At 42.5% G+C, this 23,170-nt stretch overlaps 1 protein-coding gene across 1 annotated transcript in view; it reads left to right on the top strand.

Annotated features, from left to right (window-relative positions):
• The window catches only part of unm_sa1261 (un-named sa1261), a 36,664-nt gene that overhangs the window by 5,345 nt on the left and 8,149 nt on the right, over positions 1–23,170 (top strand). Inside the window, exons 3-4 of the mRNA XM_030407625.1 lie at positions 12,912–13,204; positions 21,999–22,230. Coding sequence (XP_030263485.1) covers positions 22,059–22,230 — 172 coding nt within the window. The 5' untranslated portion in view covers positions 12,912–13,204; positions 21,999–22,058. The remainder of the gene's footprint in view (positions 1–12,911; positions 13,205–21,998; positions 22,231–23,170) is intronic.

Genomic DNA, 23,170 nt, shown 5'->3' on the forward strand with positions numbered 1-23,170 from the left:
GCAGAAAATAAGCTCAATGCTAAACACAACTTTGTGATGTTTACATGTTTTGTTCAGTAAGAGAACAATAATAAGAAATTAATACTACTTTTATGACTCTTGAAGCATGAATGAAATAGCCAGGAGGACTTCTACAGTCATGTTCAAACCTTTAAGCTAAACGTTGTAGAACAAAAAGTGAAAATCGTCTTAGCTTGCCGTAACGACAAACCAGTTCAGGCATTTGACGTCTTCCCAACAAATCATCGACTGCTGATCTGCTATAAAGCCTCAGTCTGTTATTTGCAGTATATCTTGAAACCATCTTGTACATTTTAAAGAACATTTTCCAGAGTCGTCGTTTTAACTCATCTCAAATGTTTTCATCCAACTCAACGTTTGCTTAGCGAGTGAGCGAGTAACAACCGGTAAAATCCTCCAGCAACACGCGGGGTTTTAACCAGTTGATTTTTAGTTATGAACATAACGAGACATGTTCGTTATAATGTTATTTAAACCCCAACACGATGTTTTCCTGAACTCAGCGTACCACGGAAGTCCAGCTGGTACGCTGCAATTGTCGTGTTGTTTGCAGAACGGTGACGTGTGTCGTCTTTATCAGAAATTAGCCTTCATCTATTTAGTTGTTTCGGTATGAGGACGAGTCGAGCCTGAAGATTATTAAAATGAATAATGAACATCAGAAGTCTAACGTAGTCGTGCTTGTTCTGGGAGTTTATGAACACACTGTCCTCCTTTGCTGTTACTGACCAGTTCATTTCACAATCCATGTTAGAGGAAGTTTTCTTATTAACATTTCCAAAGATGTGACTCATCTCCACGATAGATTACTTTTAGAGCTGCAGTTCTTTCTTACGTCTGAAATATAATTTGAGTGGCCTTCTACTTCACAGTTGGTTTAATAAAAAAATGCATTCTGACTCACCACATGCACAAAGAAGCTCCTCTTAACGAATCACTTTGTGTTGTGAATAAAAACCAGTGACCATCAGTCGTACCTTAACGCCACTTTGTGTTCGTGTCGGCCGCTTCACGGCGCCCGCGGTCAGCTACCTTGAGGATCAGAGGTGACGGTGGAGGACTTGATGAGCATGTGGGGCTCAGTTTTGAAAGAGTTTTCTCAAAAATAGAGGAAACTGGATGTACCCACTTATATAAGTGAGCATCATCCAGATGTACACGTTTTTGTTTCACATAAAAATATGGAAATATCTCAGTGATGAGTCATACATAATCATCTTCAGATCTACATTTAATTAAATTCCTTTCACTTAAAAATGAATGTGGACGCCTTAATTGTTTCATAATTGATTAACTGAGAGCATTAAACTTAATTTGTGGCTGGATTAAGTTTATTAACCTTCATCGCAACTGAGAAACAAACGTAACGACATGAAGAAAGTGTTACTTCATCTGATTATAAAGACGTTTTAGATGCTACATACAAACGCTCAGTCCATGATGATGCACCTGAAGAGGAATCATGGTGGGTGGAGCCTGCTCAGGCCTGTGAGAGCTGACCAATCAGAGCAGAGTGGGCTTTTTTAGGAGGGGGAGGGGCTTTTAAAGAGACAGTCACTAAAAGAGAGGATTCAGACGGACAGTGAAGAGGCTGTTTGCACATGATGTCATGTCACTGTGAAGAACTACAGATGGGGGACAGGAAGAGCTACTGAGATTAACTCGTGGAGAAATGGCGGCAGATCCGTCTAAAGTCTGGAGGATCAGAGCCCCGAACTCTAACCCCGACCACTTTGTGAAAGGTAACGCTACAATCGTTTTGCTTCTCAACTTTATACATCTGGCTTAAAGCGAAACTCTCCCCAAAATGCAACCTAGGCTTTTTTTGTGAATGTAACCGAGTCAAACCTTCATATAAAAGCATAATTATGACGAAAGAGGCACTTTTAAGATTTAGCGTATTTTCGTTTTCAGGTCAAACTCATTTTCAATGGGAGTGCTACGGGCACTTTTACAATAGCATCAAAATCTCTATATTTAAAACAGTAAGAAGTCTCGACACAACATGAAACTTTGCTGGTAGTATCACCAGGGTCTCTACACATGAACACGAGCATTGAGAACATTGTTTGTGTACACAGAGTTTACTAAAAAGAAGGTTTTTGAACAACTCACGTTAGCAGTAGCTTGTTCTGCTCGCCGCCGTCCTGCCAGTGGAGAAGTGTCGATCTCAGAATGTGACGTAACCTGGAGGACAGTTAAGGTGGAATGCTCCTAAAGCTTAGTTCCATATAAATGCAGGATAATTTGTTGTTTTGTCGTTAGTGAAAAACAATATTGACCTTGAAGTTGAAAAAGGAGCCTCATATAAGAAACAATACTAAAATAAAAAGCCTGAAAAGTCACGTGAGATCTCGCGTGGATAGTTGTTGCTGGAAGACAGTAGTTCCACCTTAACTGTCCTCCAGGTTACGTCACATTCTGAGATCGACACTTCTCCACTGGCAGGACGGCGGCGAGCGGAACAAGCTACTGCTAACGTGAGTTGTTCAAAAACCTTCTTTTTAGTAAACTCTGTGTACACAAACAATGTTCTCAATGCTCGTGTTCATGTGTAGAGACCCTGGTGATACTACCAGCAAAGTTTCATGTTGTGTCGAGACTTCTTACTGTTTTAAATATAGAGATTTTGATGCTATCGTAAAAGTGCCCGTAGCACTCCCACTGAAAATTAGTTACCAAAATACGGTAAATCTTAAAAGTGCCTCTTTCATCGTAATTATGCTTTTACACAAAGGTTTGATTCGGGTACATTCACAGAAAAAGCCCTGGTTGCATTTCGGTGAGAGTTTCACTTTAAATCCAAAGAATTAGTGAGTGTCAATATGTCCAGACACATGATATCACTGTTTGTTCTGCAGCTTGGTTTAAGGAGGTCTGTAGGACTAAAGTAATTTGCGATATCCTTCGTCAGGTAAATCAGTCAACCCATGGGAAAAATCAATCCTCCTTAAAGTGTTGGGATCAATTAAAGCATGTAAAGACTTTTTTTTCCCCTGTATAAACCAGATAATCGGCTTAACACGGGACCTTAAAGCGCAGTACTTGAGTAAACGTACTCGGTTACATTCCCCTGCCGGCCTCTTTGTGTCTCAGTGTGAAGGCCGGATCATCTGTAGTCTGCTGATCAGCCGACAGTGTTGATATTCTGAGCAGTGATCGTCTGACAGCACGTGAGCGAACCGCAGAGATTCTTTGTGTTTAACAGGAAAATCACGTGAGCGTTTTCAGGCACCGGCATCCATTAATTACACACTCAGTAACACAAAGACGGCATATCAGACACGGTGAGTTATACTCATCTGTCACATGAGGAACACGGTCGCTATCAGCCATGTGCATCATCACAGCCTCCGACAGATCAACTTCTGCTGCTGTCGAACAGATTCACGTGATATTTATAACCTAATCTGCCGTTAAGACGTGTTTACGTGTTCATATGTTCTTGTTAAATGTGTTAAAAAGACCAAAAAAATCCTCTGAGACTGTTTGCATCCGCGGTTTCTGCACAGGGGGTTTCCAGCTATCAGAAATAATGACTGTCTGAGCTGCGATAGAAAGATTTGTCACCGTAAACAAGAGCTCAGAGTAAATCTGATATATATCTGAGCCCTCGACTGTTTGAGACAAGCAAGGGAAGTAAAATCAGACTGTTCATACAGCATGGCATGAATATAAGGAACCTGCTGTCGACGCTTTAACACCTCGTCTGTGAGGGAAAGACTGTTCAACGTGACAAGACGAAACATTCTCGTTCGCTGGTAAAGATATTGAATCCTGAGCGACTGAGAGAGTAAATGCACATTTAAAACAACCAGCTGTGTTTAAAGTTTAATATGTAAACCTGTAAATCTGAACATGACGGAGATCTCAGTTCATATAATATTTTGCATCACTCCGCAGGTAAGATGGCAGTAATGAATATTTAAATTACGGTTAGACTTTCAAAATAAAGCAACAAAACTACTTTGGTTTGGTTTTGGCTGCACATATAAGTTAATGGTGTTGCAGTATTTTACGGGTAGAATGAGCTTTGTTACATACGAAAAATGATGTATGTGACATCATCTCTTGGCGGTGTTTTACCTGTTTTACCTGCGTTGGATGGCCATCAGCTCTCCTCCTGTGTGGAGAAGCAGCCAGCTCTTATAAGAAATAAGAAATAAAGTCCCATATATCCGTTTCTGGCGCTTTTACAGCACGTTGTCATCAAACCGCCTTCTCCTTTTGTGCAACGTAGGAATTTGGCCAGTTGTAGCACCAAATAAAAAGTCTGTTTGACGGCAACATAAAGCGCCAAAAATGTTAGCGTACATTTAAAAGTATATCTTTTTTTTAAAGTTGGACTTCTGCTTCTCCACACAGGTGTAGAGCTGATGATATCTACCACAGGTAACACACTGACTGTGGATCAGAACCACATCCAAAAGACCCGAACTATCACGTAGTAGAAAAGAGTTTCTTTCCCCCTGAGAGCCGTTTCGTCCGCCTTATCAAACCCAAACCGGAAAACATACAAGCCCGTCATGTTGTGACACTGTTGTGGGTGCACAGTTGAGATTCACAACCGTCTGGTCTGGTGTGGCTGCAGACGGACTCCTGCGAGGCTCGGAGGAAGAGGAGGATATCGCACAAAAACAAAGACAGGCGAGCTCATCCAAAGATTAGAAACGAAACCCACATTTGTTCAGGAGCTCTGCTGGGATGAGCTGATGGCTTCATGTCAGTGTTTTCTGTACTGAGCTGGAAAAGAAGTTGTGAAACCGTTCTGTGGGAAAAAAAAGCTTATTTTCAGGAAAAATCCCTCAACTTGTTTCAGGATGAGGCCGACCCGACTGGAGCTACGCTACAAATCACCATAACTCGCATATCTTCTCCAAATCTCATAACTTCTCGGATACAAATCACCTGATGTAGATTTACTTCGACCAATCGATCACTTCCCACTTCAGCTACGAGCTCGGTGTGTGATACCGCTCTAATTCACTGTTTATAGCCGGAGGACGGCGCGTAATCTGCTGTCTGTTGTCCCTGTGATTTAGCCCGCTGCCAAGAGAGGACGTTAATCACGTTAATCGCTTCCAATCTTTGAAAGTGTAACGCGAAAACAAGCGAGAATATTTATGCCATTGTACTTTGAGGATTTGATGATGGTTGTAAACAAAGATGGTTTTGAGACAAACAGGAGAGGAGTCTTGTGGACGGAGACGGCGATGGAAATAAATATTCCCTCTATAACGCTGTTGTCAAGGAAGCGCTCAGGAGGAGAAAAATCTCAGCCAAACAACCGAGTGCAAGGTCAGGGTGCGTTTTATTTTTCCTCCGGCGCACGTGTCCGGGCTGTGTTGTGTCTACACGTGGAGCTCTCTCTCATTTGTTGGAGTGCCGAGGCCTGTTGTGGGGGAGGCGTCTGATTCCTCGGCTGTCAGAAAAAAGCGCACATGCCACATGGCGGATGTTCACAAGTGGCAGATCCAGACAGCCGTCACCTGTCGTAGTTTCTGTCCTCTTTACATGTGCAGCAGCAGGAGGTGGAGGAGGGGGAAGGTAAACACAGGTGGATTTGACCCTGGAAGGCTGCGAGACGGAGGACAAACCAGTCTGAAAAGAATCCATCCACATGAGAAAGTAGATTTTCTGAATGTTTATTATGTTGTCATGCCTTCTTTCACATTATTTACTTCATTAAATGCTGTTAACTTTTTAAAATGAAACGTTTTTACTCGCTCAAATCAAGTGTAAAAGGACGGAGGATGACATTCACTGCATCTGATTGTGATTTGGCCTGTTTATCTTTAATTCAAGATGCTTTTCATGTTGTATCTCAGCAACCAGAGGAAGGTTTGACACACAGTAAACCGGAGCTGAAGACTTAAAAATAGTGTAGCTGAAATTTGTGTCCTTTGTTGATTCATCTGTTAGTTATTTGGTCTAAAAAATGGCAGAAAATTGTCTATCAGTGTTTCCTAAAGCCCAAAATAACATCATCAAATGTCAACAACCTAAAGATTTTCAGTTTATAATCATAAAGAAGGAAAGAAACCAGAAAATATTCACTTTTAAGAAGCTGGAATCAGAGAATTTGGAAGTCATTCAAGTCGATAAATCGATTATCAGTGACCGTCAAGAAATGTTAGTCTGGACCTCGGTGTTGGACCGTGCAGTCTGCAGCTTTGTGCTCTTCACAGTTCCTTGGATTAATATCACAGTGTACAGACGCAGACCAATTACCAGAACAATGTCAAAAGTTTTAATTAACTTGAATCACGGTCGTCGTTGGCAGATAATTGTTCATTTAACTCGACGTCCCAACGTGGCAGCGGCTTCATTTTCAGGACGGATCGCTGCTGCAGAGCGAGTCTGCGGCGTTGTTCGTCTCGCTATGCAAACGAAACATTTAACGTAATTACACAACGCCGGCAATCTTTCACCTGATCTTTTCCCTCCGCCGGAGCTCGCTGAGATTGTCATCAGGCTGGGAAATTGAGTCTGGTTATCTGAGGAGAAGCTAACAGACAGGGCAGTAACTGGCTCCCCTGCGTCTGACTCCTGGCGAGATTAAAAACACTGGATGTCAGCCCAGAGGGGATTCATGGCGCGCCGTGGCATTCTGGGAGATTGCTGCCGTAACCTTGATTGAAGGAGTCCCAGCTGTTCAGTGGATTTGTATTTTTTTTGTCTGCTGGTAAACAAAGTGGGTGAGAGTGAGGGCAAAATAAGAGGCGCAAATCCCTCTGGGGTCACTAATGCTGCACTTTTACAGAAAACATAATCCAGCTCTCAGGTTTGTTTCACCTGCTGACAGATAAAGTGTGTGTGTGTGTGTGTGTGTGTGTGTGTGTGTGTGTGTGTGTGTGATGTAGAGCAGCAGATACAGCGGCTTCCTCCCTGAGTTTTCTCTCAACCCAGGGATCTCATTATTCTTGCCCGAGGAGGATTGATCAAACAATGCAGTCCAACACGCTGCTATGATAATGAGCCAACAGCCGACTAATTATCTGCGCTCAGACCTCCTATAGGAAAACTATCTTCTCTGGTCCTGCGCCGACGCCACACTGTGTCCTCCAGCACAGCTTGTGTTTCACCGGCAGCCGCGGACAGTTTTCCATCGACTTCTCTTCTCGTCCGAAGGAGAAGGACGGACTCTGATCATCGACCGTCTAGCTGTTCATGTGACCACAACAAAAGACACGAGACGGAAAGAAAATCACATTTTTACTTTGGTATTTGTGGATTGTCTCACCTCGCGGTTGCTGATGTGCAGCACAATAACAACAAATATGTTTTCAGAGGTGTGAGTATAATAAAAATGATTGCACATAGTTGTGGGAAGATATTGTACAACAACAAGAACAAGCTCATCTTATAAAAGCCATTGATTTTCGTTGTTACTGCAAAAACTTCCCTGAACACGGACGTTCTTTGATCATGTAAACAACTTGCCTAACTTCCTGTTAGACCCTCCCTCCTCCCCCTGTGATTGGCTGGCTTCGTCGGTTGCGTTCTCTATGTTTGACTCACTCATTAGCCCCTTTTAGATAGAAAAGGTGGCACATTTGCAGCAAGGAAAAGGCTGCAATGTGCCGCCTTGTCTTTCTAAAAGGGAGGTGTAATATTCCACTGGGGTAGGCGTAAACATGTGACGTGACGTGAAGCACGACGTTGGGCGTAAACAGAGAAGCAGGTCGAATTTGTCTTCAAAATAAGAGCTTTACATTGCACCCCATTGGAGTTTAGAACTGGGTTCTTAGCGGGGGGCTTTTAATTTGAAAGTAGCATCCATTAGTAGCTTGCCACTACAACAACAAGCGGACGCTAGCATCTCCTGGATCTCAGCAGCTGTCCAGTCGCTCATCTTGACGTCCGCGGATGAAGTGATGGACTGACTGCTGTGATCAGCTGTTTCCTGGTTTTAAAACTCCCCGACTGTGGGTCGCGCAACAGTGCAGGTCATCGACACCTCCGCCCACCTCACGCAATTGCCGACACATCGACGGCTCGGATTTACATAATAATGGAGGTGGAAAAATGCGTACCATCCGAGGCAGCAAATTGGCGGAAACAGACCCCCAATTTACCGCCTTCTGTCTAAATCTGCGGACCTAGCCGTAAAAAGGATCTCTGGTGATGTCTCTTTTTCTTCCAATTCTGATAAAGCAGTTTACTTATAGTTGTAGTTTCCCCGGTAAACACACCTACTTCTTTGCTCTCTCTCCAGGTCGTCTGGGCTCGTTAGTTAGCGTGGATCTGGTCCGTCCACTCGACCTAACGAGCCCGGAGATACTGCAGTCACGAGAGCCAAACTGGTCAGTTTGTTTACTGGGAAACTACAGCTCACAATCTATCCACAAGGAAAACACAAACACAACCAATTAATACCAGACAACCACTGAACATACAGTTAGGAAATAACACGCTAGGTCGCTAATTCTTGTGTCTTTTGTGGTGTGGTACTGCTTCGTGCAGTCTATTGAGTGAGCAAACTCAAGATTTCTGTTCATCAAGCAAGTAACTTCCAATTTAGCCCCCGAAATAGATCAAATTCTCATTGTGAAATAAGTCATTTTGACCGTAATCCAGCGTTTTGTAGATACTTAACTCACAATGGACCCTTCGCATCATGAGATGTAAAAATGGCTTCAAAGTCTGGCGCTCTTCCTGGGGATCTGGACACAACAGGCCAAGGCTAGCTGGTTAGCATGCTAACTTCAGTTTCTCCACTGTTGTCTTAAACCAAAAAATTCTGACCACATCTTACAAATTGCCAGTTTAAACATGTTAATTGTTGACTGTTTTGATGTGCTGGTATGTGAATCTGCTTAGCGACAGAGCTAAGTCAACTGCTAAGCTAACTGGGTGTTAGCATGACCTACATATTCAGACACAAGAGCGGTTCTTCTCAACTCTCCGTAAGAAAGTAAAGAAATGTTTTTCCCAAATTGTCACACTCGTCCCTTGATGTTCAGGCGCTCTCTGTGTGACCATGTCCTCGTTTTGTCTCTCCGTCTTCACACATTCACTCTTTTATAATTACTAACCCTGAAGACACACCTGTCCCCGGAGAAATACACAAACACCAGACTCACCTCTTCCTCCTCCCTTCTGGGATTTTCCTCACAGTCTGATTTAAGGTGTTGTCAGCTAGTCAATTTTTAAAGGAGCTCTCATCCCGAGCGGCGAGAGGACACGACTGTCAAACGGACGAGATAATCACTTTGTCTGCTTCGAATACGAACGTTTAAAATGTGAGAATGCTAAGAGAAGCTCTCAGACAGACACGACTCATCACCTCTGGATTAATTCAGCCGTGATTGCGTGTTTAAAAAAAAACCCCAAAACAATCAGTGTCTTCTTCCTTCCTCACTGCTGCTTGTTTTCTTTCGTCCTGGCTTTCAAGTCGCCTCTCCTGAGATTAATTCCTTCGCCTGCAGAATAACAATCTGCTCCGGTGACGCAACCGATGACTCAGGACGTCATGAATTAAGATGATCCTGTGACATCGCAGGTGTGGACGCTCGGAGAATAATCAGATCGCTGCAGATCAATGCCGTCGTGTCGCTCTTTATTCTGCTCACATCGGTCTCGAGGCTTTGACGTCCTCTTGCAGATGTCTCTCTCTCTGACACCTGCTGATTAAAAAGCAATTATCATTTCCTTCACGCGACACAGACGGCTGTAACCTCCGACCTCTAACCCCGTCAGTCTGCGTTCGTTTAAGTCTTTATGGTTTAAATGTAGAGGATGAATTGGTTTATTTCCTAATTACATTCTCAGTGATTACTTACAACTCATCTCTTCTACATGTTGTTACAGAGAATCAGAACAGTAAGAGAACAAACCCAAAATATAAATACAAACAGTTTAATGGTGTCACAGTCTTATTCTGTTATTATTATTATCAATTATTACTATTATTATTATGAGTTAAAATGCCCCTAAAGATGCAATATGTAGGAATGAACCACCCGTCAAATTCCTACTCAAAACAAATCCCACCAGAGTCACCGCTAGCTGCTGCTAACAGTAGCTGCCTTAGCTAGTTAGCAGCATTAGCCGTGCAGCTAGCGGTGTTGGTGTTTATAGCACTAGCGCAGGATCTTTGACAAAGACAATCCGGGGCTAACAGGTTAGCATGCTAACTTCAGTATCGATTTCTGCAACACAATACTATTTATTCACATTTCTTTTATAACTTTATAAATTCTTGAATGTTTTCAACTCAAATTCTTTAATATTTCTCCTGTAAATCACTGAAAACAAATGTTATTTTGGTTAAACAAAGGTTTTATTGTAATTTCACACACTGTTATCTCCTGACAGACATGAAACTTGAGATAAACTTTGAATATATATATTTTTAATAACAATAATACTGTAGAATTCAATACTTTAGATGAACAAATGTACACGGTATGAAAACAGCCGGTTATCACAGCGTACGTCATACCGCTGCAACCCAAGAGGGGAGAATCTATTTACGAAAGAAATAAATTAACCAACAGCAGGTTGATTAAAAAAACATGATTTAAAAAAATGAACATTTTTAATTGGTCACTGCCTTTTGTTTCCACACTTATATAAGAATGTTGTGTAGTATGATGGCAGCTTAAACTTGAAGTTTGTAATATATGTTCACTGAATAATTCACTAAAAACATCTTGAATAGGAAGAAGAAAATATCGTCCTTAGGATTAATTGATTTGTGTTTCTAATTTTGAGTCGTTGCTGAAAGTATCACAGCTTTTTGTTGCACTTCACAGCATCTCAGTCGATCAGCATGAGACATCTTAAGTAGGAAACTCACTTTATACTCAACATATTCCTTAATTTTTTAATTGTTGTGTAGTTAAGTTCCTTTAAATCACTTGTGAGTCTTCGTCACAGGCGTCAGAGTGGACGTGTTGCAAGTTTTCCTTCACTGATTTCACAACAGAAATCCCAAATAGAAAAACATAAACATAGCTTATTGTTCCAGATATCTGTAGACTCCTTAATCTTATCATTTATTAATGTCAACACACAACAAAGGTCATGATTCACCTTCAGTATCATGACACAGTTTCACTGCAGACTCACATGGTCGCCTGAGGCCGATCACCAGATACTACAACATAATCCCCACAATCATTAGGCTTCACATGGCAGACACCAATCAATAAAACCAAACCGCAGCATCATGGAGACTTCAGAAACATTACATCCGTCTCTCTGAATCATTCTAACCAGGCGGCTTTCACCACATTTTCTTTAATCACCACAGAAATAAACATCTCTGCGCTTCGAGCTGCAGAAACACTGATGTCACCGTCACCTTCTCGTCTTCTGCTGCAGCTGCCGACACACATTGATTATAAACCACTGATTTAAACGTCTAACTCACAGCTGCTCGGTTCATCCAGTACATGTTGTGCTCTGCTCCCTGCCTGGCCCTCGTGCTGCGTTCACTGACCCGGGAATCATTGCAGAAACAACGATTTGTCTGTCATCTGATATTTATTCGACGCACAACTTGGACTAAATCTTTGGAAACGTGTATTTTACTCTTTTTTCTGGCTCCGTCTCTCCTGCTTTGCCTTTTCTGGGTCATATTTGAAAAAAACATTGCCTGATGATGATTAATGCAGGTTTATTTATTAGCCTCATTAGCCTCCTGCAGCTCCTGACTGGTTAACAACACGGTTTGACACATTACCTGTCAACACATGTTTGGTTTTTTTAATGTGACTTTCAAGAAGATTAAAGACGTGTCCTCGACTACACCTGATAAATATCCAACTATATTTACTGTTTGCTGTTTTTCTTTTAGATATGAGCGTGTAAATGTTCAGACTGTGAAGTCAGAAATGACAACACGGGAACAAAACACACATCATCTGTAGCACGTCCACTGCTGTCTGCCAACAATCCCACAATTCAGTTTATAAATGTGAAGATTGCAGTGATGGTGAAGAATGAGTGCTGTTTTTTTGGGTGTAGTGGAGTAATATAAGAGTTACTAATAATATTTTAGTGATATATTACTACACTTGCGTCATGTAACATGCTACAATCTGCGTCACCGACTTAAGTGAGGCTGTTATTGTTGTTATTTTAAGAATCCATCCACACAAACATATCTGCGACCTTCCAAAGAAAGTCACCTCGATGATTTCCTGTTGCTTGACTTTGACATTGGTTGCACACTGGCGTGCCAAACAAGTAGATCACATCACTCCACTTCTCATATCTTCACACCGGCTTCCTGTCCGTCAAATAATAGATTTAAAAACCCTCCTGTTGGTTTATAAAGCACTGAAGTGTTTTCTGATCTGCTGCTTCGTTATCATCCATCCAGACCTCTGAGGTCGTCAGGTTCATGTCTGCTTTCAGTCCCTCGATTAGAAACTAAACATGAAGAAGCAGCGTTCAGTTATTATGAACCAACTGACTCTCACTTCTTTTAAATCGAGGCTGAAGACCTTTTTTTGTTGAGGCAATTTTAAATCTTTGACCGGCACTGTGACTTTTATTATCTTTTAAACCTCTTCTATTTGATCATATTTTCCAATTTCTTACCTTGTTTTAATGTTTTGTGTATTTTAAATCCAATTTTATGTCTTTTCTTGTCATTGTGTTGCACTTTGAGTTGCCTTGTGTCTAAATTGTGCTGTAAAAATGAACTTGCATTGCTTACATAATATATTACTTTAAATATATATTAATATATATATTAATATTTTTGTTGTTCATGTATAAAACTCGACATTGAAAACTATATACTAATATAACTAAGAATATATAAGTGTAATAACATAAACACTGGTTATTTCTCATTTAAACATCTTCACCTAAATGTCAAGATTTTTACATACGAACAGCAAAACTCAGTCTGATGATGTAAATTCCTACAGCACGTGAAGGCAGCACCGTCGCAGAGGAGCGCACCGCCGCTCTGCGCTCTGATTGGCTGTCGGCGGCGGCGGGGGGGCGTGTCCTCCTGCGCTGCGCGGAGACAATAGAGAGCCGCTCCAGGGATGATCGTCAGCGGGGCAGAGAGTGACGGACGGCGGCGGTGCAGACAGCCGAGGAGCGCTGGAAGAACCGAGACGACGGAGCCGCGAACACACCACGGATCTGCTCCCCGCACAGCCCGCACAGCCCGCAGCTGTCTGGATGGACTGACAGACATTACTGCACATTAAAGGTAAGATCACACCTGCTTTTTAAACCATTAACTCAGCATTAATTAAATATTTTAAACGTGTTTTTTAATCAGATTGTGTTTTGCGTTAATTGTCTCATTCTTGCGTCTTTGTGCTGCTGCTGCCGCCGGTGGTGTGTTTACGTGCCGGCATCGATCATTTATTTAATTATTATTTTTTTAAATCCTCATTTCACCTTTTTTTCCCCCCTCTAAACTGCTTTTAAATTGAATTTTAAATGATTATAAAGAAAGCAAAAGTTACACCTGCACCATGTGGACAAACAGAACAAAAGAGCTGCTGTCAACCTTTTGTGTCCCTGCTGCACATCTGCACACACTCACACACACACACACACACACACACACGCACACACACACACTGCCTCTGATCAGTTTTTGTGGGTTTATTGATCACAATTCTACACATGATCAGGATTTATTTCTCACGTGCACTCCATCCAGCCCACCTGGCTTCACGTGCTGCAGCGCGTTGTGAGTGTGTGTGTGTGTGTGTGTGTGTGTGTGTGTGTGTGTGTGTGTGTGTGAGAGATGCTTTGTGTCTGCAGAGCTGATTCACTCTTCACGTCTTTGTGCTGCAGTTTGTTGGTTTGTGTGAGTCTCAGACTGTAAACAGTGTGACTGACACCGGCATCATCTCTCCAGCAGACACTGTGGAGGATTTAAATCAAACCTGACGTGTCTAGTCAGGTTTTTATTTGTGAATTAAAGCGGAAAAACAGCATCTGAGCTGCAGATATTTTGTTGTCTGAGCTCTCTTATCATCGACTTATTGATCTGTGCATTGGCAGAACAATAATCAGCAGCTTTTTTGTGTATAAATGAGTCTTTTCAGTGTTTTTTCAAGCACATTTGATCTTGTTTCAGCTTCTCAGTTGAGATGATTTGCTGTTTTTTTCATTTTCATATTTTTATTCAACAAAAAACATTTACAGACGTCACCTTTGACTCTTGGAAAGTGTGATTTATTGTTTGTTTCACTATATGATTAATTGGGGAAAAAAACGGTAATAAGCAGTTTTGCTGAATTAAAAGCAGTATATTGTTGCGGTTTTGCTGGTTTGTGTGTTTTTAAGCATGATGTCATGTATGTAGCCATATTCAAACAGCTAATGAAGCTAAAGTTAGCTTCCTTTGCTACCTGGAAATGTTAGCTTAATTAGCTAGCTAGCTACAAGCAGCGAACATACCAGCAGTCTTGGACAGAACAATTGAGTAGTGCAAGAAGAAACTGTACCATCTTTATCTTAGCTAATGAAGCTAAAGTTAGCTTCCTTTGCTAGCTAGCAACAATTAATAACCCCATTGACAGTCTGAGACAGAAATACTGACGGTCACACACTAAAATATAAAGAGTTGCCTTTGTAATTTGGTCTGAAATAATAATGATAAAAAATGACCAAGTGTTTTAAAAAGCAAATGTAGCTAGCTAGCAGATCAAGCTAATTTTAGCTTCCTTAGCTACAATTAACCGGATAAAGATGAATTAGTTTGATCGATGATGAAAACAGGTTTAGCTGTCTTTTAGCGTGATGTCATTAATGTAGCCACGACAGCTGGAGATGCTATGTTTTCTAACAATTAATCAAGCTAACGTTAGCTTAGCTAGCAAACAAGTAGCAAACATACCAGCAGTCTGGGACAGAACAATTGAGTGTTTCAAAAAGAAACTTTACTGTCATTATCTTTAGGTTTTGGACTTTTGCTTAAACAAATTATTTGAAGATGACATTTGCAAACAGTTGTGTGTGTGAGTGGATTATGTGTGGCGGACCTCGCCATCAACATCAACACCAACACCATCGCTAAAGACAACTATGATTGTTCAGGGGGAATATTCGGATGCACAGCCACATCTTGGGCTAGCTAACGTGTAGCGGTGCACCGTCAGAAGGGGAAAAGAAGAAATACCAACATATTCTCTTACATCACACAAACACTGCTATATTCGACTAGGCCATGTTTGACCTAGCAACAGTAACTAACCGGGGGCGGGACTTAGTATCACTCAATTAAAGATGTCACCTCGGAGTCTAGCTTAATCAGTACTGAAAAGAGGCGTCATACTTTGAGATGTGTGTCTGCAGTGATTCATGTGCAGCCAGCAGAGATACATTAACGGCGCAGAGAGAGACAGAAAGTCAGAGAAGAAGAAAGACAGGCCGAGATTAAAACAGACAAAGGCGGGGTAACGTTACCTACTGTAGCGTGGGGTTCACAGCGGCAGAGACGCGCTGGCATTAAAGCAGAGCGCCCAGTGATGTGCCGCCGAGCGTGCAGGCACTAAGCCCCAGTGTTTCTCAGATGCTGGAGGCCGAGCCCGTTAAAGCCCGGCTGCTTTGATGTGCTTCACGGCTCCATGAGGGCTGTGGGAGCCGCGAGCTGCAGGCCGGAGGGACCGGGCCACCGGACGCCACACACGGGGACGGCGTGAAGGCCCGGAGCTGAACCCGTGGTGGTCGGCGGGGTAGAGTTTTAGTTCTGCAGGAGAGAGCTGCTCGTGGGGCAGAAATAATCTCTGGGGTTTTTGTTTTCTCAGCAGGCAGATTCAGACAATAACATTTCACACACATGTTAGTTCACTGGCTCCGACTCGCAGAGGTAAGAATGACAGAGGATGAGACCGGAAGGCCCAAAAGAGAGCAGCGCAGGAGTGGTGCCGGCTCACTTTGTGTCAGGAAAAGTAAAATACCTCCCAGAGCACTGAGTGACATCTTAAAATGTCAACCGCGCTTCGACTGAAGAGAAGAAAACACCAGATTTGTTTGAAGCGATGAGAACGAAAAACCTTCCTCAGTCCAAAAACCTCAAAAGATATTCAGCTTACAGTGAAACATGACAAACGAAAGCAGCAAATCGTCACATTTAAGAGTCTAGAACACGTTAATCTTTAACGTTGTTAATCTGATTTTTGCCTTAAACGTGATCAATCAAGTCGCTTCTATCATGTTTGAGGAGGAAAAACCCTGTAAAAGGAAAATACTCGATGCTGCAGTCGCAGAACCCAACGAGACGTCTTGTTCCTGAACCCAAATGTCAACCGAGCTTCCACTGAAGAGAAGAAAACATCACATCTGCGAAGAGCGAAGAGGAAACTGTAACTGCCGACCAAAATGTCAGGAAAAAGGTGAAGAAATGTGGAGAAATCGTCGTCAAACATTTAGTTTTGTCCACGTCGAGAAAATATTCATCTTACAGCAGCTAAATGTCACATTTAAGAGCCTGAAACTGAAGAATATTTGGCGTTTTGTAGCTAGTTTTGCTTTAAAACTGACAATCGGATCATCAGGATATTGACCATTTCTCTGTCGATCGACTAACTGATCGATAGATTGATGGTTTGAAGCCGTCAACAGCCCAGCAGGTCAACAGCTCGGGTAATTAAACAACCTGCCAGACCGGCACAACTCAAACTCCCAATTGTGCCGAACTGGTGACCCTGGAATATCAAACTGGAGCAACAGTAACCACCAGAACCGTTCATGTTCAACGAGTTCTGAAAGAGAAGTGAAGCTATTCTGTGACGCTGAGAGAGGACGAGGTGCTGACGGGTCGCCGCCGTGTTCATCTGTCCTCCGCTTCATAACCCGGAGAGACACGAGCGCCGTCAGAGTTCATAAATCACAGCCCTGATTTAATTTCCTGCGTCCTGTCGTCGCGTTTCGAGCTGGCTGGAACAGATAAAGTCGAGTCCTGGTCGGGTCGTTTTTTTCAGACGGGAGATGATGCAGCAGAGTGAAAGTGTTGGTCGGGATTATTACTGTTTGTTAACGTGTTCGCAGGGTATTTTACACGTGTTAAAGGGACAGTTCACCTCAAAATGTGCATGAGAGCCAGTGTCTTGACTCACAGAAGGTCGCTGGTTCGCTTAGGCAAAATACTGAACCCTGAACTTCTTCTGATGCACAAATTACTTCCTGAAATCCACCTGGATAAAACTTTGTGTGTGTTGTTTTTCTCCTCTGCCTGGAGCGTTTGTTTCTTTAAGTATTTTTTTGGTTGGCTGACGTATTGATTTCAGCTCCACAGATGATTAATTAGGTGCTCGGATTAGATTAGATGTTTTACAAGTCGATGTTGGCCCGAACACAAACGAGGTGGCGGAGGCAGCTCTGCATGTGCAGCAGCAGAGAGACTCAGCAGTTTTCTCTTTTATTATGTTTACACACAGTTTGAGATAAAACATGTGGTGAATTTTGAGAGTTTGAGTCCAGAACATGTTGCTCTTCTCTCTGTTGGTGTGTTGGGAGTGTTCTGGTCCAGAACCGCAGAGCGTCTGTGGATCTAAAGTGGAACCGTGAACACGTCTTGGCAGCGTTTCAGTGAAAAAGGCCATGAATAGATTCATAAACAAGTCATGTGATGTTAAAATCCGTCCTGAAAAACTAACTGGGAGTCGGTGCAGCAGCGAGATCTCTCCTCTCTGTTCTTGTTCTGCTCGGTTCTGTTCTGGCAGCGTCGTTCTGCTCAGAGCTCGGATTGATTTACTGACGTTTCTCGGGGAGACCTGAGAGCGTTTCCACTGCAGCAACTGCTTGAAATAAAAGCTTCTGCGCGTGTCGAGGGACGACAGAAATGTTCTGACCTTTTAGCTGTGTTCATTTTCTGTGACTGGAAATTGGAGCAGAGTCTGTCACACGTTCATCTCTCGCCTGCGGCTCGACGTCGAAGCTGTTCTGCTGGTTTTTCTCGTCTTCATTGACACAGACTCGCAGTATTTGTTATTTTGGATGTTGTGCTGTATTTTCTGCACATGTTGCCTCTAAACGAATTGAGTATTTGTCTGTATGTCCGCTGATGTTTAGGTAAATATTTATAAATCGATAGTTAACTGAGTGTTTATATAATCCCTACTTTTGTCTTAATTTGTGCTTTTGAAACTACAGTTCCCACGATGCTTTGGGGGACGTAAAAAGGAAGTATCATGTTGTAGACTGTATTGGTAACCAGAGGATCCCAACAATGTTTTAGTTTTTAAATGCTGCAGAATTTCACAAAGTGTTGTCGTCCTTGTGATCGTTTGTTCATGCAAGTCGTGCGTGAAGAGGTCGTCTACGATTCGCTGTGAGCTAAACATAAACCGATGACAGGCTAGTAAACGGATTTCAAATGAAACGTGGCTCCAGACGGGAAATGTGGAGGAGGAGAATATTTGGAGCGTGAGCGGCTCGTAAGCAACCACGGCGCCTGCTAACGTTAGCTAACCTCACTAACCCTCAGACTTGCATAGAGTCTGCATGGGGAAAAAAGTTGTGTAACTCATAATAAGTGTACTTTATTGAAATGTTACTTGACTGATTGTGATGCAGAAACACGTAAAACTAAGGTGACACACCTAAATAATAGATTTTATGTTTGTAGTCTTTGGTTCCGTCTGTCAGCGGAGTATATTCACCTCGCAGTTTCACGCATCTGCAGACTTGACGTGACGACAGAGAGCTTTATATTTTTGCTTGTGATATCTTTGTGAAGCTCAAGTGGACGAGTGAAAGCTCGTTGGCACGGCGAGCTCGCACCACGTGTTCCTCACAGCGGGACCTCCTCGCTCCCGCTCGGTGCAACAGACAGGTAACATCGGCGAGGAGGCGCAGCAGCTACGACGAATGAAGCCGGGCTGAGCTCCAGCTGTGCTTTGAGTGTCAACGAGCGCTTCAAGACAACGAGGAGGTCTCATCCTCTCATTGCCCGGGAGGCAAAACGGGGGGCCTGGCGCTCCTCGAGGCCCTCGGGGGGAGCAGCCTTGGCACGGTTACCCCCGAGGAGGAACGCCGGAGCTGCTGGGAGCTGCAGCCAACAGAAGATGCTCCTAATTAGTGCTGGTTGTGACTTTTCTTTCATCTGCGGGCTCTTTGATACGACGGCAGCAGGAGTGTGTGCTTATACTCAGGAGGTTACAGAGAGAAGGTAACCGAGCGTGACGCCGTTCATACCGCACGCGTATATGTCAAGGATGGGAAGTGAAGCTCGGAGCGAAGCTGCAGTCAACATGTTGATGAGCCCAGAAAAACACAAGTGGTGTCTTTGTTTTAGCTGCTACATGCTGCATATGACAGATTCATTGTTGTGAGGTTAAAAGTTCAATTATTAAAGGCTGAAACGTGTCGATCAGTGTTTCCTGCAGCCGAAGACGACGTCCTCAAACAGTTTACCGTCACAGACGAGGAAAGGAAACCAGAAAATCTTCACATTTAAGACGCTTGTAGAGTTTTAGACTTTAAAATACAGACTGCAGCTCTAGTTTTTAGTTTTATTAGTCAAGTTTTCAGACAAATGTAACACCAGTTGTGACTAAATGTCCAGAACATTTGCAAAAAGAAAACAGGTATCAGTATTTACCGGCTTAAGAGTAACAGAGTGTATCTCTGCAACTGCAAGGTCTATTTGAATAATCAAGCTGTCATAATAAAGGGAACACTTGAAATATTTGTTCAGAAGTATATAATTCACCTTTATGTTCCTATAGGTGCGCAAAAAATAGTCCAATTGGGCCCAGCACGGTTAGAATATGAACAGTATTTTGTTTGTGTTGGAGGAGCAGATTTAAAGTCTCTGATGATTCAAGTTGTACAAAGTAAACTGTGGAAACACTTTAGCAGCAAATTGAGAATGAAGATTCGGTCGTTATCTCCTCAACCGTCGCGCTGATGGAAAGTCAGGGGAAGTTTCGTAGTCGACGAAACATTTCTCTGAACAACTAAAGTAGCTGGAGACTTGTTTTAAAACATAAAAACTGAAACCAAAAAGACTTTAACACACCATTAACTGCGATCAGGCTCATGGATCCACATTCCAAAAGAGCTTTTACACTCGGCTGACATGGTGAATCAATAAAAAGTGGAATGGAAACCAGCGAATAAATCATTACGAACATGAAGCATGTGACTGAAATGAACATTCAGTCATCGTCTCCTCACCGTCACGCTGATGGAAAGTAATTAGAAGTTGTTGTTTTACATGTTAAAACATAAAAAACAACATAAGATAGCTCCTCAGTCCGAGTCTCTGGAATCCAGTCGCAACTAAACTGAATCTAACATATTAAATCACATCTTTTCAAATCAATTCAGGATCTCTGTGCTTTATTCATGGATGCATTTTCTGTTTTTCTTCGGTTGTTTTCATGCATTTTAAACTAAATCCCCGGATACTGGAGATGTTCAGCAGAACGCAGCTCCAGAAATGTTTTGTCTGGCCAACTTTTGCAGCTCAGCCAAACGTAACAACTCTTTAAACTTCCACTGAAATTGCAAAGTTGCACAGAAACAAACGATTGTAAAACAACGTATTGTTTATTATCAGGAGATTTTCGAAGCTGCTCAGTCGTTCCTACAGTTTTTAAACCGATCTGCTCGTCCAAACCTGTGAAACCTGGAACACAGTGATCCGGATGTTGGGATAAGAAACCAGCTGTACGAGTCTCCTCTCAGATCCAATCAGCTGCTCCTCATTCATGTGGACACAAACCACAGATAAACTCGTTATAGAGAGAAGGATTTTAATTAAAACCAGAGTACAAAGCGACTTTGAGACTGTGAGCAGGTAGTTTCCTGTTCGTTTGCAGCTCTCTGCTCCGCTCGGTGCTTTATTGACCTTGTCAGAGGATGCTGAGTGGACCGGTGATGGACAGCCAGTTGGCTCCTCGGGGCCTCGGCTGACTCCTCATTTTTATCTGCTTGTCGTAGTTTTAATGCTCAGCACATACTGTTTGTTTCCGGAGACATTCTCATCCGCCGCTGTCGCTGCAGGACCATCAACGCACCTGAGAGAGGCTCGAGTAACGCCTTGATCTGAGAGTTTTGATCGACCTTGTTGAAGACTAACGGTCACGTCTGGGTGTGTAACAGCTGATCTGTGCAGAAATCTGACTTTGTTGTCAGTAAAAGAACAGAACACATGTCAAATGTTCCCGTCACAGTCTCAGAAACATCGTCACAGCTTTGGTCTCGCTGCCTGTTTTCTGTTTGCTTTCATTGTTTTCACGCTGCTTTTGCTGCAGATTTTGCGTGCACACTTCTTGCGACGCCGATCGCCACAGATGGTAACTGGATGCACGGGACGAGGTGAAGCATCCTGTCTCGTCCGACGCTCTCTCTCATCCTCGTTAATGAGAGATGGTAGGATTTCTGCTGCGCCATCGGGGCTGTGAAGTCTCTCCAGTCATTCACAGATCTCGGCTGTCGGTCGGGGTGACGAGCGGCTTCTCGTTGAAAGCAGAAGGCGGAAGGTTGAGACAGATCTGCTGAGGACGGACGCCAGCGGGCGCGACGGACGAGAAACACGTCGGGGTCAAAATTAGACTTTCATTAACGAGGAGGATCATTAATCAGCTGCAGACAAATAGAAATACTCTCTCCTCTCAGGTCCGGTCTGTCTGCTTCTGCACTGACATGAATTCTCTGCATGAATCGCTTTAAAAGGCATGAAAACACTCCGGATACGAGTTAAATTAAGACTCTGACGTCTTTCTTCAGACAGTTTTTAAAGATTGTTTGCTGCAGACGGGCGTTGAAACGCTCCACACCTGTCTTCCCGTCTTTCATCCTCGTCTCTGGTTGTGTTCTTGCTCCCTGTGATCATTATTTCATACAGTCACAACACAATCAAAGGTTGTGTAACCGTTCGTTTGGCCTGGAGACAAAGAAGCGTTCTGCTGGTAACAGGTCGTATGTTCATACGGCGCAGGATCAGTGGGTGTTCTCTGTTCACAGGGAGACTTGGGTGGACACCGGGTCACATACTGAAACTTTCTTTCCTTCCTGCTCCTCCTTTTCCACAGGAACATCCGTCTCCAGACCAGCCCCCGCCTCCTCGGCTCCGGCCCGTCCCTTCCGCAACAATGAACTCCTCGCCCCACGGCTCCCGCGCCTCCATCGACATCCTGGAGGAGCTCCAGCTGATCGCCGCGCAGAACCTGGAGAAGCTGGACATCAATAAATACTACGAGGTCGTCTGCGAGCTGGGAAAGGGCACCTATGGGAAGGTGGACCTGGTCATCCACAAAATCAGAGGTAACTGCTTCTGATCAGTCACACGTTCGATCTCTCCACATTCTCTTCATCATCACTGACTGCTAATTTAGCCTAGTGAAGACGCAGCAGGAGGTGCAGGTGTAGTGGAGCGTTTACCTGCGTAACAGGAAATATGAATGAGTGGAAAAAATGTTTTATAAATGTGCCACAATCACAAAAACTGTGAACTTTGATTTCACAAGAAGAAAGGCGTTATTATTACTATAACACATTTTTGGGGGTCAAGTGGACAAAATGTCTCTCGACCATTAACACGAGACATTTTTCAGAAATTTCTGAAAGTTTCTCCTTGTGATATGTGAACATACAGTAAAAAATATATATATATATATATATATGTTTGTTTGATAATTAGAAAATAATTAAAAATAATAATGAATTAATAACAACATTTAAAAAATAAAAATACTTAAAAAAAATAATCTTTTTTTAGATCTTTTTTTTCGTCGGAGAAACAAGGTGACGATAGATTTTCAGGAAAGAAAAAATATTTTTGTGTATGTGAGAAAAAAATCATGTTTTTTTAAACATTCTAAGAAAAAAAATCTCATGTTTTTTTTTCCTGAAATTTCTTTAAAATTTCTCATGAATTTATTTATTTATTATTATTTTTTTTACAAAAAGTGTCATATTTCTCCTGAATTTTTTTTTAAGTTTCAAAGAAGAAAAAAAGAACAGAGAAATAAAAAAATATCTTGAAAAAATAAAAGGAGAGGGTTTATTTCCATGTGTGAAAGTAAAACATTTTTCAAAGTCTGTTTTTTGTAAAACAAACAAACAAAAACTCGTGTGTGAAACTCAGTGAGGAAGAAAAAACATTTTTAGAATAATTTATTTTCATTGTGTGTGAAACAAGTGAAAATAAGTTTTGGCAGGAGAAAGTGTTTATTTTTCTCAATAAATAGTGTTTGTTTTTTTT

This window comes from Sparus aurata, chromosome 23, assembly GCF_900880675.1.
Source record: "Sparus aurata chromosome 23, fSpaAur1.1, whole genome shotgun sequence".
NCBI classification, from domain to species: Eukaryota; Metazoa; Chordata; class Actinopteri; order Spariformes; family Sparidae; genus Sparus; species Sparus aurata.